This window comes from Typopeltis vanoorti, chromosome 3 (genome assembly GCF_054136105.1).
Source record: "Typopeltis vanoorti isolate ZY-2024b chromosome 3, IOZ_Tvanoo_1.0, whole genome shotgun sequence".
NCBI classification, from domain to species: domain Eukaryota; kingdom Metazoa; phylum Arthropoda; class Arachnida; order Uropygi; family Thelyphonidae; genus Typopeltis; species Typopeltis vanoorti.
Window position 1 is genome coordinate 127,794,521 of NC_143551.1, and position 19,491 is coordinate 127,814,011.

General features: G+C 35.1%; 1 protein-coding gene across 1 annotated transcript; it reads left to right on the forward strand.

Moving 5' to 3' along the window:
- Positions 1 to 5,304: 5,304 nt before the first annotated feature.
- LOC150108550 (uncharacterized) lies at positions 5,305 to 18,740 on the forward strand. Its single transcript, XM_090415979.1, has 6 exons — positions 5,305 to 5,423; positions 7,712 to 7,773; positions 12,021 to 12,122; positions 13,782 to 13,805; positions 17,967 to 18,043; positions 18,293 to 18,740. The coding sequence occupies exons 1-5, from the start codon at positions 5,333 to 5,335 to the stop codon at positions 18,027 to 18,029; spliced, it is 342 nt and encodes a 113-aa protein (XP_090272105.1). The 5' UTR covers positions 5,305 to 5,332; the 3' UTR covers positions 18,030 to 18,043; positions 18,293 to 18,740.
- Positions 18,741 to 19,491: the final 751 nt, after the last annotated feature.

A 19,491-nucleotide genomic window follows, 5' to 3' on the forward strand; every position in this document is an offset into this window, starting at 1 on the left:
GAAAATGTAGAATAATATGTAAGTTACGTGGTTCTACCTCAATTCCTTCATGGTGATTATCACAACTTTTCAGCACACCCTCGAATTTATTTTTTTAAATGACTCCCACCTCTGAGAGAATTTTTATTATTATTTTTTTTTTCATTTTTACCTGATTAGTTTCGAACTTATCAAGCCACTTTAGGCCTCCAATAATCGAGATAGTTGTCTTACACCATGGATTCATGCCTATGACGGGTTTCGAATTCGTAGCCTGTTGGTTGGAGAAATGAAGAACAGATGTAAATAGAAATTTAAAATTCTATGGACATATTGTAAATGATACGAAGACAACTTAGAGGAGTTGCTGAAATACTGAGAAGGATATTGTCTGGCAGAGGTAAGACGGTAGGGGTTCTATTAAATAGAGCGTCTGATTCCATCTGATTACAGTGCTCAGGTATAGTTACCGAGATTTGGAGAAGATGAGGACTTTAGAGTATAGAGGAGGTTTGACAAAAATATTTCCATTATTACAGAAGGCAGGCACTAGCAAACAAAGTTATGTAGAACGTATATCATCTGTAGAGTCTGGTGATGTAGGACAAAGAGCTGTTGATAGGTGTTTATGAGATGGACGTGAAGAGAGTTTTAGATTTTTCAGATGGTAGAACAATAGACAGAGACAAGGACCAGGGCTATCCATGCACAAAGATGGTAGGTGTTTTTTTATTTATTCATTTAACTTAAAGATTGATTATTGAGTGGAATGCATACGTGGAATGTGTTGTGAATGCTAAAAGTTCAACCCTTTCGTAGCTCGGTTAATAACGATATAGCAGATGAAAGGAGCTTTCCTAGAGAAACTCAGATTTTCATGCAAAAGCGGTAAAGCAGGCCAGAAGAACAAAAGCAATTAACAGACACAATATACTGGCGTCATAGTTTCTTCGACCATAATTGTAAACTAGATAAACGCATGACAGATAATACTGCTGACTGATTAGAATTTATACGATAAGTCTGTAGACTGCATTGAGGTTTATTAAAATAATAATTTAATTACTGCTGTAAATGTTGATATGCTTTTAGCGTCTGCTAAAGTTCTGTATGAAAAATGTTAAATTTTAGCAGCTTTAGTGAAGAAACTGCGCATTATAAAGCATAAAAAAATGATATGAACACATTTTGATTTTATGTTAAGTGTGTACGAGCTTAAAACCGGCTCTGAACAAGGTTATTTATGATAACGTCACCATTGATGGAAGTAATTACAATATTTATATATTAAGCATTCTATAATCATAGCATTTAACTGTCATTTGCGTGGCAATATTTCCAGTCGTACGATGTGTAGAAATATCAAGGCAAATTCGGTTACTATTGAAGCAGAAGCCACGGCGCTATTGTCGAGAAAAATTCTTCCTCGTATATCTGGTTGAAACTTATAATTTTCGACAAATTAGAAAGCTGAATTCATGAATGTATAGTTTCCATATTCGATAAAAGATAATTTCCTCTTATCTTTAAACTGTTCGTAACTTTTTTATTACGATGTCTTCCTCGAGTGTGTGCTTGCTTATCAGATGGTAATTTCTCTATTGTGTGTGAAGCTTTGGTTACAAGTGCATCAAGATCCAATTTTGTGTTTTTTTAACGGTTGACCAAACTGGAGATTATTTTTAACTTTTACGTGTAGCTGATTATTTGCTAGTTCCCTTTTTCATTGTGAGACTTGCTTTTTATGACATTTCTTTTGTAGAATGCGTTAGTGACTTAGATATTTTCTTTGAAACAAAAATTTTATTTATATAAAGACGACGAAGAAGAAAACATGAATATTGTCTACATTTTCCAATGTAGAATTCGTGAAAAGAGTAAAATCAAAGGAGACAAGTGAAGGCATAAGTTTAGATTCCAAAAGAAAATGGAAACGAAGTTATCCAAGATTTGCAGAGAATTGAATGAAAATGAAAGACAAAATAAAATACGTGAAGAATAACAACAGCAACAACAAAAGATAGAGTTCTTCTTAATTCTATCTAATATGTAAGAAAAAAGTGGGAATTAGTATTTAATTTGGTTTGTTCTTATAAAATGAATACTGTTTTCCGAACAGGAGTCAAGTGCACGTCCATGGGTTCGCTCTTAACAAACAATAAATAGACATTAATTTATTGATTATTATGGTTAACTTCCATCCACGCACATTGACACAACGTATACTTCACTTGATTTAGTAAAGATATAACCAATGCTTATACTGTGTTCCATTTAGAATTACGACGAATTTATAACCCAATGTGAAAATATAAATTAAAGCACTCCTTAAAAGTTATTTTCGATGTAACATTAGACCTGATATTAATTAATAGAAGTAAGACAGTGCTCCTTCTATAGTTTAAGCAATGATTACGAAATAGTTTAGTTGGCACTTCACCAAAGAAAACAGGAATGATTTTAATCTTTTCCTGATTGCTGAAATGCGTGACAGATTTCGATTTTTGTTTTTGGCCTTCAGTTGATGGATGAGATATTATCAAATCATTATTGAAGATTTTATATATCCTGTACTAGCAAGTGTATTTTCTCAGAAAACGATGTAGAAACAATGCGATGCTTCAGTAGCTTCAAACAGTTGCTGATTTCTAGTTAAGGCGAAAATAAAAAATAGTCATCTTTGAGCACCCGGGAAATGTTAAATTAAAGGAAAATGAGTAATTTATTGCATTGTTGAAAGTTTTTTACTTGGTTATACTATCAATTAAAGATACTAAGAAATTATATACTTGGTTTAATCTTTTATCCAAGTGTAAGCAAACAAAGTTTGTGCCTGAAGTATTTTCAGGACTGGGGCAACTCGTAGTAAAGGTGGTATGACTTCACATCACTTGCCTTAGTATCCCATAATGCAAAGCACATCTCCTTGCTGACATGTACGTGGGCTGTTCAATAAGTAATAAGACTAATTTTACTGTGGCGAAACTACTCATCACAATATTAATTTCTGTGGAATAAAGAAATGTTGCTGTCTGTATTAACAAAAGAGGTTGAAAGATGGCGTATACGGGCTGATGTGCCAGAGTGTCACGTGACTAAACGCAAGTGCTCATCGGAGCGCCTACGAGGCGCGACCAGTCTTCGAAATGGAAGCGTCCTTGGAACAGCGTTATGCGATTAAATTTTGTGTGCGTTTGCAAAAATCGGCATCGGATACTTTTAACATGATACGCGAAGCTTTCCACGATGAAGCAATGTCGAGGGTAAGTTTTTTTCGCCGGCATAAAACTTTTAAGGAAGGAAGGCAAAATGTGGAAGATCTTGAACGTGAGGGAAGACCGTCAACGTCCATCACAGAGACAATGATCAACACAGCAGCGATTATCATCAAGCACGTCAAAAGGAAGCGTCCATTGCTGAAGAATGGCTTCTTATTGCACCAGGATAATGCAAGGCCACATATTGCTGGTTGTGTAGTGAACGTTTTGCAGAAGAACAACACAGATATCCTACCGCATCCTCCATACAGTCCTGATCTCGCATCGTGCGATTTCTGGCTGTTTTCTCAGCTCAAGAAACCACTAAGAGGCCGCCATTTCGAAAGCAACAAAGCATGTGTAAAAGCTGCAGAGGCGGTTTTGAAAGAACTCTCAAAAAACGGACTCTCACATGTGTTTAAGAAGAGGACGCAACGTTGGGACAAATGCATCGAGTCTCACGGTAGTTACTTCGAAAAAGACCATGTAAATGATGACGATTAAAGGTAGTCTGTTTTCTGTATAAATATAGTCTTATTACTTATTGATGATCCTTCCTATAATGCATAGCATTATACGTAGTCTGTTTCGCCATTTATTGAGGTCTCGTCAGTGGGAGCCAGACCCAGAGGCGATACCAAAGTTGAAGTAATGAAGAAGTCATTTTTTTTATACGAGTTGCCAAAAGGTGTCACCCTTATACCACCTTAAGTCATACCACCTTTACCACGAGTTGGCCCAGTCCTGAAAATACTCAGGCTCAAACTTTGTTTGCTTACACTTGGATTAAACCAAGTATATAATTTCTTGGTATCATTAATTTATAATTTATTGCATTTTAGTTTTATTTTGTATTATTTTATCACATTTCTATTGCATCGTCTTGGCTTTGCAATAACTAAACCCTGAACAATAATACGCAATATCACTTCTCATCTTTTCACATGCTTATCGTGATAAAAAAAGACACTTCGGCGCACATTGTCTAATATTTTTGAATTCATAGTCAATTTTTTAAGATTAAGATTGCAGTTTCAAAATTATATAAAGATATCATATATGTAACCCAAAAGCAATAGTTCATTTGAATTACAAGTACTCGTATAACATTCATATGACATTCACAATATACCAAAATAGCGCATTAAATAAAAAATACTATTATATCAAGGGATACTGTAGCACAACTCAAGATTTTGACTCTTTTTTTTTCATGCACAGCTGGATTTCTAGTTTGTTTCATTTTTTATTATTATGCCCCTTTTAAAATTCATTTTACACATATCTTCGTTTGACGAAATAAAACTCTTTGCTAATTCTCAGCTATAGTTTTTATTTTAAAATTATTAAGCAATAATTTGGCAAGTTGATGTTTTAGCTTCCTTGTAACAGAATCCTGTTGTGCTGAAAAAAAAGTTCCAGTTTTAAATTCTATACAGTGAGAGAATCCACCTGTTTTTCATCCTACTAATTAATTTCTTGTGATCAAGAAATGATAATTGAACAACTTCATTCTAGAAAATTTTTTCTTACTTTTAATGATATGATATCACCAGAGTTAGTTGGCAACCTCGAACTTGTCACCTTGTAATGCGTTCTTTCTTCTTTAAAAAACACCCAAAAGAACATTTTTTTAAATACTTAAGTTGATCAGTTGAAAGTTGCTACTTCGAGTTTCCTACACTACCAAAGTACAACCGTTCATGTTTAAATATATATAATTAGCTAATCAGTATTCAGATAAAAATTTACGTCAGAAAGCGTATCAGATTGCCAGGCGTTTTAGTTGTAATAATCATTTGTGCAAGGCAGTTTTTTCATTAAAGACGGCAATTGACAATTCTTTCAGCCATCTTTCCTGGAAACGAGCAGTCATTTAGTCTAATTTATTTCTACAACTTACATTTGACCTTCTTTGGATATATATAGAACCGCAAATATGCCCACCTTTGTTTTGCTTAATATCACAATCACGTGGTTTTCTTCTTTTTCTTTCCTTCTGCAATCTAATATAAATTCCCAACTCAGACATCGACTGGTTTTGTAAAAAAAGGTACCTTCGATTGCATTCAGATAAATCAAGAAAGCGCAACAAAATGAAAGTAGAAATTGCTGTATTATTGGTGGTAGCCGTTTATGCGGGTTCAGTTCTTTCATTCACTGAGAAAGAGCTTAAACTTTTATGTGGTAAGTAGCTGCAATATCATAAATGTATTTTGGAACTTCAGATTAAATTGTTTCTTAAACTGAATTTAAGTCCTTTTACTTAAATGTAATGAAACTTGCTCTACTTTCAAGAGTTTTAGCAAAGGAAAGGAGGCAAGTTCGTATTAAATTAGCAAGACTACCTTAAAAAGTGGCTTCTATGTTCATCGGAATATAATTAGCTGAGAAGCAAGAGGGCTTAAAAATTAATCAACTCAATTAAGTCTGGTTTCTCTTTCGACTACTTCTGTTTAATGTTCAGTTTAACATTAAGATTTGCTTCTTTAAATTCAGTTCATAATTATTACAAATTGAATATAATTAATATTTAGATTTCAAATAATACAACTTAAATAATAATAATAATAATAATAATAAAGCATTTATGAAAATTTGGGTTATGTCGTGTGGCTTTTATGTTTAATATTTATATCAACTATCAGAAAAGTGCGAGTAGATTATCTATACAAGACTAAGTCACGACAATACGCGTCTCGGGAAAGACTTGGACTGGAATCTTGTTTAGTACACGAAGAACTTACATTAGGCCTTTTCACTTGAAGATGGGTTAGAAAAGCAGTGCCACCTCTGTCATTATGGAGGTGGCAGTGCTTTTATTATTATTGTTATTCTTTCTAGGAAACTAGGGATTTTCATTCCGAAAAACAGGAGGACTGGCTGGCGAATCCATGCAGTTAATGGACATAAATGCATTGGCTTCATATTCTTCGTTGCTTTCGCCGTAATTCTAGACAAACAACAAAACAACAAACAACTCGTTTATGTGTTGGTACTATTTATTTTGCATATTTGGGACGTAGTGAAGAGAAAATATATGATATATGTCGAAAATTAAAATCTGGGACATGGATTTTTGTGAATGTCTTTAAATTGTAGATGATTTTCATCGTCTAGTGTGGGATACTAATTTTTTAGTACCTACTTTCAAGTAGATAATCTCTGAAGTTGAGTATCTTTATATAACTCATATTCGCTACAGTACTCATGATATCGTTCCAGATTGCCTGAATATATGCGATAGTGACAGTTTATAGTAGGGTCTTATGTATTAGGGAAGGCGAGAGTGGGGGGTAACACTTAGCTTTTTTTTTTTTTTAGAATTATAGCCACTGGCTGAAAAGTATGGCGAAGGTAGTCTAGGCTGGTTCGGTGGTAAATGTAATATCAGTTGAACAGATTGTGTGCGTGTGTGCGTGTGTGTGTGTGTGTGCGCGTGCGTGCGTGTGTGTGTGTGTGTGTGTGTGTGTGTGTGTGTGCGTGTGTGTGTGTGTGTGCGTGCGCGCGTGCGTGTGTGTGTGTGTGTGTGTGTGTGTGTGTGTGTGTGTGTGTGTGTGTGTGTGTGTGTGTGTGTGTGTGTGTGTGTGTGTGTGTGTGGGCTGGACGACGGCGTAGTCATTAATGCAAATATTTTCCAGTATATGTAGGTTTTCTATGAATAGAAAAAAAAAAAAAAAAGAACCATTTGCAAGGCACATGGACTAGTGTAATTAGGAAGGGCAGACAGGTACTTAATTCTTTTCCCATCGTGAAGGATTTCAGGATGTCTGCTATTGAAATGCACTAAAATGTATCTAATATGTCTCGCCCATGAGACCAAATAGCAACACATCTTCAACGTGGCAAAACCGAATCACTGTTTTTGAGTGCGGTTGTGTTGAGTGCTTAGTTCGCTAAGTGTTCTTTGTAGAAATCGATGTCCCATGCAGTTGTTTGTATTTTTTCCTTTGTGTATGAAATACCCAGCACGCTGGTAATTACGTGCTGATTATAACAGTTATTACTAGGCTAATCTGTTAAGCTTTTATTACTAGACTAATTCATATTTTTCCTGGTAAACTGAGGAAATAATATGTTATATTTTTGTGACACCTAAATTGAAGAGCGACCCTCCTAAATATTATTGATTCATGGTTAGAGCTACAAAAATGAGTTCATTTCAACGATGATATCACAAAGTTAATCCCTCCTAATGATTACTTTGCGAAATGCATGATTTCTAGAAGTATGAACAATTCACATCACCTGAACCATTGGCTGAGCCAACCACAAGTGTGAAAGCAAGGACTGTTTTGAAATCTCAGAATAGTCCTTGTCAATGTGTTTGCACATTGACATGGTTTCCTTCAAACGATTATTTAGGATAAAATAAAACAGCTTCTGATTTTAATAAACAATTCACATGTTAGTATAACAAAATATGCACGTTCTTTTATTAATTAAAATATTAATTAAAACCAATTTTCTTCCAGCATTGGATGAAGACGATAAGGACAAGCTTATCAAATGTTTGTTAGATAAAGCATCCCCTGGAGTAAGTATGAATTTTATTTCTACAAATAAAAAAAAATATTCATATGTATTATTTAGAAACAGGAGTGGAAAACGTCTCTTTGGTCACGAGCCATAATAGCTAAAACATGCTTTAAAAAACATAAAACAAAATACTGGCTTTGAGAAAGTTCGTGAAATTTGGTGTATAAGATCTCTATTAATACACTGCTTGGAAAGAAGACAACGGAACCATAGTGTGAGTACCGAACTGCCATGACGCCCACATTAATAAGAGGTAGGACTTCCTTTCGCTGCGGTGAATGCAACAATACGGGGGCATACTTTCCACAAGCGTACGAGAACGACCAGTGGGAATTTTGGACCATTCTTCCTATACATGCAATGAGGTCCTGGAATGTTGTGGGGCAGACGCTGCTTGACCTTACCCGACGCTTCAGTTCGTCAGACAGATGTTTAATAGAGTTGAGATCAGGGCTCTGTGGAGGACAGTCAAGTGTGATGACGTTCAGGCTCACAAACCACGCAGTTACAACAGCAGCTTTAAAAGAGTGCATTGTCTTGCTGAGAGAGACAGTGGTCAATTCCGTAGAAATGCCACAAAGCAGGAAGTATTGTTTTCTCCAGAATGTTTAGATACCTCTCAGAATTCAATGTTCGTGGCATCACAAACAGAGGTCCGTAAATAAACCAGGAAAAACAGGACCATACCATCACACCCCACCTACCAATACGTTACACCGGTGGATGCCCAGTGTAACCCCGTGGCTACACCGGGCATCTGTCACACGCACAACTGTCCATCTGCTCGATAGAAGGTGTAGCGTAATTCATCTCTCCATAACAAAGTTTCCAAGCTACAACGTTCCACTGTACCAGCACTTTGCACCACTGAAGAAGACGCTGCATGTTAGTTCGGCTAATGTGAAACTTGCATATCGTAGTATTACCATGGAAACCCATGTTGCGAAGCTCCATTCTGAATGTTTTCATGGAGATTCGAGTTTTCCAGTCAATGCTCGGAACTATGCATTCTGCTTGCCGACCGACGAATGGCAGTTTTTACATATTATTCTTCATAGCACTCTAGGGTCATGTTCGGTGACTGTGATGGGTCATCCACTGCGGGTAGCACTTGCAGTTGACTCCCTGAGCTTCCATCCCAGTATTGTATCACTGATTGTTAACCAGGAATGGCCCAAGTTGTCAGTAATTTGCAGAAATAGGTCTGCAACATGGAATCCAATCACAGCGTATCTTTCAAATTCCGAGTTCCTTTCTCGCAGCCATTTCATCCAGACGTAGTTGCACTGATTTGCGAGCAGCATGTTCCTGCAACTCATTCCGGCTACAAACGTGTGACTCGTTACATGGCACGATGCACCTTGTCCATGGTGTAGATTTCTTTCCCTGCGAGATATTTTGACTATTTATATGTGGGATAATTAGTCTATAAATGGAGCGAAGTTTAATAAAACTCATTATTAACTGAAGATTTTTAAAAAATACTCCGTAGGTGAAACATGTAGAGCAATAGACTTTTTTTCTTTTCTTTTTTTGTTTATTAAAGAAGTCCTAATTTCAAGACTGGTTGATAAAAATATTATTTCCTTTTTCTAATTTTCTAATTCTTTCCTCGATCCATACCCGAGGTAGTCGATCTCAGGAAACAACAGGCGACTTTTTTTCGCATGGAAACTCGGGATTTTCGTTCCGTAAACTCAAAAAAATCGATTGTAGAACCCACACTATTTCAGATAAATAATATACTGTGTTAGGATTAGAGACCACGAGATGGAGCTACTTGTCTGCATGGGATGAGTTATAATTAGTGGTAGTATTTTGTACTAGTGAACTATTCTCTCGGTTAGATTAGGGCTAAAACGGCCTCCCTACTTCATATAGGGAATGAAATGCGTTAGCAGATTCGTTATTAGTATTATTATTTTATTTTTGTCTTCATAATTTTACGTTAATGGCAAATCAGTTTGAAATGATATATTTTCCATAATTCACTTCACTTGAAAATCCTTTATGAAAGTTCTTCGCGTTCTGGACAGAGTTTGAACTCAGTTCAGTATATGAATGAATACAGAGCTTATGACGCGCAGATGCAGAGGCGTAGCTAGGGAGGAGCGAAGGGGACGATATGCCCAGGGGACACTTTGAACCTTTTTGAACTTTTGCAGTTAATTCTAAAATACAGTCTCGAGAACTCATTTCCAATTATTGTAATACTACTGCGCATTTTCCTCACAATTGTGCAGGTGTTGCTAGTTATGAGAGGAGTTTTTCTAAATAAAATAGATCAAGAATTACCTACATTATTATGAAATAGACTTCACCAATGTCATCGACGATTTTGCTAACAGAAAACCCAAGAAAAATAACATTTTAGAATGTTGAAATTAAAGTTTTACTTCGAAAATAAACATAGTGTTTTTAATTTATTTTCCTATACGTTGTTTTGACTTTTTGTAGTATTTTTGGTGTGTTTTGAGAGGGGCGACAAACTCAGGAATCAACCCGGGCGGCAAAAGCTCTAGCTACACCACTGCGCAGATGTAAAGACGTTGCGGCAGTGGCTGTTTTGATGGAGACATTTGTCCTTAGAGCAGGGCCGTACCTTACACTTTTTCAGAGGCGATCGGGCCCCCCTCATTATTTGTGCCCTTTACATTGACCTAATTTTTCGGTGACCCTAGCTAGAGTCTCGTGCGCCTGTGCATAGGTACGGCTCTACTGGGAAGATCTGGTTCGACTCCTTCTAGGAAGCAAAAACTTTCATAACGGCTTTTCAACCAACTGACGAGTTAGAGGTTAACACATAGCAATAACAAATATTGCGATGCGTAAGGAGTGAATTAGCTGTCTTATCCAGACGTGGCAGTATGTCTCCCCTTGAAATTTCGGATTTTTAATTCCGCAAGGTAATAAATTAGAGACATAATAACCTGGTCACACGACGTTAGTTGCTTTAATCGCAGTGACAGTCGATTACCAACGAAAGTAATCGGACTGTGGTAATGAGATTCTCTCTCACGCGCGCGCACACACACACACACACACACACACCCCAAAGAAACTAAAGGCTGATGATGTTATTAGTTATTAATATTTTACCCCAAAATGCGTTTTATTGAGATTTACACAAATTTATTTATTTATTTAAACCAGCTCAATACCAATTTACGTTGATTAATGAAAAAGAATAGAAATGATAGCTTTCTTGTACCATGTAATCATCAATGGAATAACTATATTTGACAATATGTAGTGCAGACATAATGTTATTTTGCTAAATTTTAATTAAAATGATTTCAATTAGCAAGACTCGATGAACTTTAATAGCTATCATAAATTTCCCTCATGTCACTGAGGAGTTATTATTATAATTTCTAATCGTATATAAAGTAATTTAGTGTATAAAGCTAAAAAAATTAAACTTACTAAAATCGCTTCCTCTTTCCAAATATTTAACGCTGTTGAAAGTTCCCGAGAGCAATTTGCAATTCAGCAAAAACAACGCCCCCTGAGAAAACGTACTAGCACTTGTTTGAAACGCAATAATAATAATTACTCATTTATATCATGAACTAAATAATTGATGGAATAAGCCTAGAAAGAGAAAGGGAAAATAGGTAACAGTAACAACAAATGATTATTTCCAATGTGTATTCGTTTCATTTTTATTTGTATCAATTTTCTTTTCAACATTATAAAAAAATGAAAATTTATAACGTAATCTAATTTTTGATTGTTTTTTGTAATACAAGTAACAACACTTTTAGAAAACGAGATTATGACAACAATAAAACACAAGCCAAAGTAAAAAAAAAAAAAAAGTCTATGCAAAATTAAAACGAAGTGCTTCATCAACAGATTTTCAAAAGATGATTAAAAAAATGATGTACAAGAAGGTCATTCTTTCACGGAATTTATAAAACATGAAAAATAATACTTTGCGGTTGAACTTCAGGTAGACCACACTTCCCTTTTTAATAAATTTAAATGAAAAAAAAAAGATTTTCTCAAAGAAATAGTAACAAATATAAACACAAAATCGTATTTCATTTTTTTTTCTATAAACCAATAAAATAAATAAATAAATAAAATAAAATTTAAGAAAAATTAGACCTTCATGTACTGCTTTGTAAAATAAATGTTTGCTTTTTAGTTATTATAAAATATCTTAATTTCTGATTATATAGTTTATGTAAATATTTCATAGAATTTGCCTATTGAACTTTTGAATTCATCAAATTACAGATCAAAGCATTATGGGATGAATGTAAGCTGAAAGTTTACGAAAAAGAACTGCCAAATGAGGAATTAATGGAGTTATCTTGCGAGTCTGGAATAAATAAAAACGTAAGTGAAATGAATGAATATATTGCATTTCTGTAAATAACATGCTTTTATAATGCTCAAATTTAAAATGCTTTTAAATTTGAGTGAATAAATTCAATATGAAGTCTGTGGATATCTCGGCATATATTTCATGTGTTTACTTAGTTCTTATCATGTGCACTTCTACATTTCCAGAGTAACTTTATTTAGAGAGCATCATTTGTTATGATGTTTACACCTTAAATTTTCTGAAACTTAATAGGAAAAAAAAATTGGGGGCTCTTTGGTTGAGACCACGAAATGACAAGGAAATGCATTATTTTCTACTCAACAGATTGTTTCTCTGAACATTGTCAATTTCTTTAAATTGATTACACTAATAATTGATACATTTATCGAGTGGAGAATCTAGAAAGAATTAAGGAAATTTTAGAATCACATTACTGACTCAAACATCAGATATACTGGGCATTTCTATTGAGTTATCGCCATTTTTTGATCATCACTACAATGAAAAAGGGATGATCGCATGTACACACAAGTCATTTCAGCATGTACATGACAAACTATCTAACTTTTGGTGACTATCAACAGTTCACTTTGAGAAATGTTTTCATTTAAAATATCTGCATCCCTTTGTGGAATCAGATTTTAATCAGTTTTAAACACATATCAGTTTTAAAGCTACATTTAAACCTGAAGCGTATCGTTCTGATATATTTCTTAAATGTGAATCCGACGGTTTTTGCATAGCCTATACCCAAAGTGTGATATATATGCAATGCTAGTTAGGATCTGCCATTGATTTATTTTAAAAAAATGACACTTGAAATACTTGCCTACGTAGCTATTTTAAAAAATAGTTATAGTGTGTTCTCCTCTTCCTAAAAAATTGTATTTACTCAAGTAAGTTTTCCGAGAGAGGCTTGTGTAGCCCTGTGAAACCGATTGCGTCCATAGCCTTAGGCTGTCCGAAGAAAGCTATTTTCATTTGGAATCTACTCGCTGATTAGAGGATCTCTTTCTAATTCTCTTTTCGACCATTTCCCGAATTAGTCGATCTTTGACACTATAAGTGTGTTTTTCTCCCTGAAACTTGAGTTTTTCGACTCGTAATCTCAATAAAATGGTAGAACACACTCTTTCAGACCATAAATATATTGTGTTAGAGTTTGACCATGAGATGGCGGCACTTGTTAACCGTCTCTTCACCGGATGCCTATTATAATTACTCTTGAGCCAGCTATCTCGGATTGGCTACCTGTGGAGATTGAACTACTCCCTTTAGTGAAATAAAAGACTTTAGCGGATTTATTTATATTTTCGAAGAGAAAGAAATCCATACAATGAAGTTTATTTAGAAGCGAAGACCCAGGTTTCCTCACCTTTTTCCCCTTTTCTACCACCTTAAAAGTGAGTTCGAAGTTGTTTAAAATTGGCATGGTTCAGAAAACAAATTGTATAAACAAAGTCTACATCCAATTCACTGTTCTCCGTGGTACCCTTGTGGTTAGATTTTTCAATCATTTCAAATGATTTTAAAATGCGATCATTACAACAGTAAAGAGTTTATCAATCCTCAGAACCTTTCAAAAAAATAATAATTTTAAATATAAAATATACATACATATAAAATTATATTTAATTACTATTAATGTATCTATTTCTTTTTATTTTCAGTTCGAGGACTGTATGTATGGATCGGTAAGTCCTGAAGATTTTAATGAAAGTATTATTAATTGTTTATTAACTAATTAATTATTGAAAGATAGTAATTAATTCTAGATTGATATAGACTGTTTGGCAGTGTTTTGAGGGATTCCAGTAAGCACAGTACAGGTCAAAGTTCGAATTCCATGCGGTTCTTGCATGAGTCCCTCCATCAAAATCTGAGATCTACGGTGACCAAAACGGCACAGCCAACTACAAAAAAGCTGTTAACACTTCAGTAAATAGTGCAGTATTATAATTACAACCTACATGCACACCCCATGTATGACCTTCGATGATATCGAAGGTCATTTGCTCTAACGAAGTTCGGTTACATAAAGCAGATAATTGGGGAGTTTCGAAATGATCTTCCTTACCCTACATAGCGAAGGCGTCAGTGAAATCCGTGCAACCTCATCTCGATAGAACACGCTACAGTGGAAAAATTCGGAGGAACTGGCTTAGAAATCTCGTGAATGACGACATTTGCATTCATACTCCTTCACTAGACAGGTTGTCTGACAAGTCTCGGTTTTTCGTCCCCTCCGTAGTGTGTGTGTGTGTGGCGTATTTCACTTCCTCCAGGTTACAATGAACTCCTCCAAACCGCCACCAAAAGGAATACATTACCCTTGTCTCCATTTCAGAAAGCTCATATTTCAAATCACAAAAATAGTGCTGCATCACCTAGTTCTTGTTAAAACCAGCTGTCGGCAGCTTTGTCTCTTTAAAAAAAAAAAAAAAAACATCCATAGCGCAGTTGAAAGAACGACGGTACATTGCGCCGTTCGACTGGGAAAGGCCTAAGTTCGATTCTCGTAGTAACGAGAAGATTCTTCATATGAGTATTTTCAATTGAAGGTGAGTTGTGAGTTAGCCGATTTCATACGGAGAGAGCGTGTGGAGGTTTCTCCAGGAAGCACAGTTTTTTTTCATCACACATATAGACAAATTGGCCATGAGAACACACATAATTTACAGACAAAAAATACTAGTAGTGGTGGGCAGCAGATGGCGTTGGTGGTAGCAGTGTTCTGATTGGAGAATTAAGTATTTTGAGAGACGGCGAGATGAGTTCCCTCCCGCGATGAGTTTTTGGACTCCTTAGAGAGAGTAGCGCACTCAGGATTTAATCTTGGGGGGGAGGAATTGAGTAGACGATTGGAGAATACACACTACGCATCGCATACGACCTCTGATCTGAGCATCTGCAATGAGCGCTAATTCATAAGCAGTATAGAAATAGAAGACACGACACAACATACATTTTTTTTTTAAAATTTAATTAGGAAAAGATTTTTTGAAAATTTTCAAGTGTGTTTATTTCCTTTTTCTTTGGGGGGGGGGGGCAAGATCTATTGGCCTCCCTCTGAATGCGCCACTGCTCAGAGATGTCATGTAATAATAATAATATGCATTTACTATTTTGTGATACTTTGTTATTTTATTCTTTGTTAACAACATTAAAAAATAAAATAATAATAATTAGTAATTCTCAAAAGTTTCAGTTTCGGAAAATGTTATACCTCATTTAGCGGAATTTCTTTTTATTCGGTTCTGTCTCTCATTTCAACTGAAAACATTTTTAGCATCCGCGTTGATATCCCATCCGACCTTGCAGAATTTTTGTCCAGTTTATGCAACTGCTCTAGTACCTCCTCCTCCTCCTCCTCGTACCCCTGAGGTTCTTCCTTCGTGACCCAACTGGATAAATTTCGGATCTCTGTTTGTAACTAATGCCTCATTTATGTGGACATCTTTGCACATGCTTAAGAGTCCGAAGCGGAAGAGCACACAGTCATCTTTCATCATAATAACCTCTATGATTAAGTACATTTGTATCATTAACACAGTTACATATCTAAGTTGCTCTTGTACGCAGAGTTTGATCATTCCCTTCATTACGATCTAATTCCCCTGACTCTTTGTGTTAGGTCCTGATATCGAACGCATTCAGGTGCAGATGAACGTTTTATTCTCTCTCTCTCTCTCTCTCTCTTAGAGAAAGAAGACAGGAATGTGTTTGTAAGTTGCTAGGTGTTATCATCGCTGGACTGAATATTGTTGCATACATTAGTGTTTAAGATACTAGTTATAAAACCATCTTGAAGCGCTATATTTATATTTAATATTTCAGGTGAACTCACAATACCACGTTTTTGTTTTGTTTTTTATTTGACAGTATTACTAATCTGTACAAAATTTTCAATCCGGCGATGATAACCTAGTCACTTACGAACTCATTAATGTTCTCTCTCTCTCTCTCTCTCTCTCCTAAAAATAAATAAGTAAATAAAAAATAATGTCTGATATGAAGAGTGTATATCGTGATTTTTCATTCCATTTCACATTTCCAACGATCTTCTGCCGAATCCGAGAATTGTCTTGGGTGATGCTTGGCTTCTACCTAGCAGCCCTTCCAAGGAAACCGAGGCTGAAGAGTCCAGCATTTGAAGTTCTGGCACTAAATCTTTATGCTTGTAGATATCCTGAACTGATGTGTGAGAGAGGAACGTACAACACTTTTTGAGTATTCCTATCTCTTTCCCCGTCAACTATATATTTGAAACAATTTATGTGATCTGCTGACTGTTTCTTTTAACCATTACTCTTCCATCTTGACATCATTCATCTAATAAATATAAAATAAATTTTTTTCACATTTGACGTCCGTAGACGCCCTATGGTCAATGCCGTTCCTCACATGGTTTTGGCAATGATGTCTTCTGCTAGAATAAGTGGTAGGGTCGCAGTTCCCTTTCCACACAAACTTTGTAGCACAATCACAAACTTTCATGCCTATGGTGGGATTCGAACCCACGGCCTGTTGGCTGGAGAGCGGACACGCTAACCACTCGTCCAAACAGGTCAGCGAATCATTCATCTCGAATGCTTTAATTATGCTGCAGACTCACGACTATTTGATGATTGATATATGGCGGTTCTTGATACAGCTCGATGGAAGTCAGTTTACTCTAGACCACGGTCTATTTCCAGCACTGTACATACTTCCTTGACGCTTAAATTTATTTATTATGCATTCCTTACCTTCATTCTTTGCTGCAACATATCACTGGTATTTCATTCTTTGTTGCTTCCAAACGGCATATCTCCTGGTACCACTTGGAAGCAGTTTATAGTTTATGAATGGCGCATTGTTTTTCTGAAAGTAACCGTTACCAGACCAATAAACAACTGAGGAAATTAACTTGGTCGGCCACAAGGCTCAACTACGCTTGTGAAATTCACATACTTTATCGTTATTGGGGGATCTGACTTGTGCCAAACAAATTCGCCCAACATTGTCCCATTAATATCATCAACCTGTAGTGTCGCCTTGCTTTATGAATTGATGGATTCATCGATTCTAATTGTTATCACCATATCATGGTCATGCCGTTGACGTGATACTGGAACTGAGATTCATCGAATCAGACTATCTTTTTGCCCTTTAGCTGAAAGGAGTGGAGATCAATCAGGATGTAGAACAGCAGAACCAATAGACTGTGTGTTTTTGATGTTTTTGCAGACCACGGAGCTCCCATTGGACACATTGTAAGATGTCTGGTATACTGCCCAGTTCCTTAACCTTCATAGGCCCTCATTAAATAATTACGATACCATTGACTGCACATTCTGGACACTGTTGTGCTTTAACATCCCCAAAAGGCGGCACTGAGTATATATAAGCACAGCTTTACTGACTTAGTCAAGCATCAGATTTCCTGGTTAACGACTCGGCCAACTATTCTTTCCTAACCATAGGTTGCAGGTTCGAATCCAACCTTGGACATGGATATGTATGATTGTCTTTAGGCGGAAGATGAATTTCATCGGCCAATGTAAGACTGCTGCTCATTGGAACTTTGAAGTGGCTTGAAAAAAATTCAATGTTTGGTCTGAAGAGTAGGGCTTCCCGATTATGTGAAAATTAAATAAAAATATAAAACTAAATTTTTGAAAAAAAAATTCTCTTAGCAGATTTGTTATGTATTATTTGCTGTATTAGGAAAGTAATTAATATACTATAGGTTTACAACCTTTTGTGGGTAGAATCCACATAAAAAAAGATGCAATTGTGTTATACGAGGAGTACTTTTATGTGTTTTTAACAGATATAGTCTTAAGGATTAATATTTGTTTTCATCCTTGTAGGCTTCAGAAGAATTCTTAGAAGAAAAGAGAAACTTAATTCAAGAGTGTTTATATGATGCATAAGAAACCTTAACAGAGTAAGTAAACAAAAACAAATAAAACTAATAACATCAAGCTTTGATTGCAATTTAATAATTTATGGAATCTAATATTGTAATAAATCACTGGTATTTCTTAATAATTTGTGATTAATTTGCATTATTTGATTTTAACTGTTAGTCTTTGCCTATTATACACACCTCTTTCTATCCCTATATTGTTTGTTTTGATATCTAATAACAAACATTTATAAAATAAGCAATTCAACATTATCTCATATTTTTCAGGTATTTCAAGAGTTCACATTGTGTATAATTGAAGGCAAAGAACTCTTCATTATCTGTATCCAATCAATGTGCTGAGATTTCGCAAGTCACTCACTAACTTGCTTATCTCTGGATGCTGGAATAATAAGCATATCATATCCTAAAACTGTTTTTTTCCTACCTGTGTTCTTCTCAAATGAAATTAATATTGTTCTATAATATCACCTGAATAGTAATTAGAAAATATTGTAAACAAATAATGCAAATAGACTGCTACAAGAGAAATATACAAATAAAGTAACTTTTTAGGGGGAAAAAAGTATACAATACTCAGGTTCTGATTGCCAAATAAGCTCATGTCTCTTAACTTTAATTTTATTATAAAATGGTGGAATGTTAGTTACGCCTTATATAAATACTATGTTGTAACTCTTTTTGGAAATAAATTTAGTCGATGTTCAATATTTCAGTTTTCCATTTGTGTTAAATTTGGACAGTATATTATTATTACTACTACTACTACTACTACTACTACTACTACTACTACTACTACTACTACTACTACTCTAAAAGACATCGTAGCACCTTATAGGAATTTTATGTATTTACTGTATTAGGAGAACGGTATAAAGAATTTAAGTGTGTTAGAAATAATCACTACGAAATTGTTAAGCAATTAATTAAGAATACTTACTCTATTAAGATTACAAAAATATTAAAATTTTATTGCTCTTCATAGGGTACGAGCACTTGTTTATTTACTTAAACTACGATTTTTTTTTCCGATAATCAACGCTGATGTTTAATATCTGTGGTGTATTTGTTGATAAACACTAAGGGGCGGACACTGAGATAAGAACATTTTGACAAAGACAGCGAAATACTTTTTTTTGCACGGAAGTATTTTTTGTAAACACTATTGAAGGGGGAAGAATTCGGCACAGTTCGGATACAAGTTAGAATATTTTGAGTGTCAATCTAGAAAGAGAAAAGGAGCACAAATATTATATTTCAGTTGACATGGTAACTTTCATAGTTTTAACTGTCAGTGGATGATATCAGTTTTTCACTGGTTAATAGACTAATTTTATTACTAAAAAGTGTAAAAAAAAACTCACATTGTTTTGAAGACCGACTTTCTTATGCGTAATCAGTAAACTTTCCATAGGCATCTTATAACATAAAGATAAAGCAAAAGCAATCCATGAAAACTATAATCA

What these genes read in the sequence shown, in the direction of transcription:
- LOC150108550 (XM_090415979.1), top strand. Translation starts at nt 5,333, where the DNA reads ATGAAAGTAGAAATTGCTGTATTATTGGTGGTAGCCGTTTATGCGGGT. An exon ending in AGTCTGGAATAAATAAAAAC is followed by an intron (nt 12,123 to 13,781) that starts GTAAGTGAAATG and finishes TTTTATTTTCAG; the next exon opens with TTCGAGGACTGTATGTATGG. An exon ending in AGGACTGTATGTATGGATCG is followed by an intron (nt 13,806 to 17,966) that starts GTAAGTCCTGAA and finishes TCATCCTTGTAG; the next exon opens with GCTTCAGAAGAATTCTTAGA.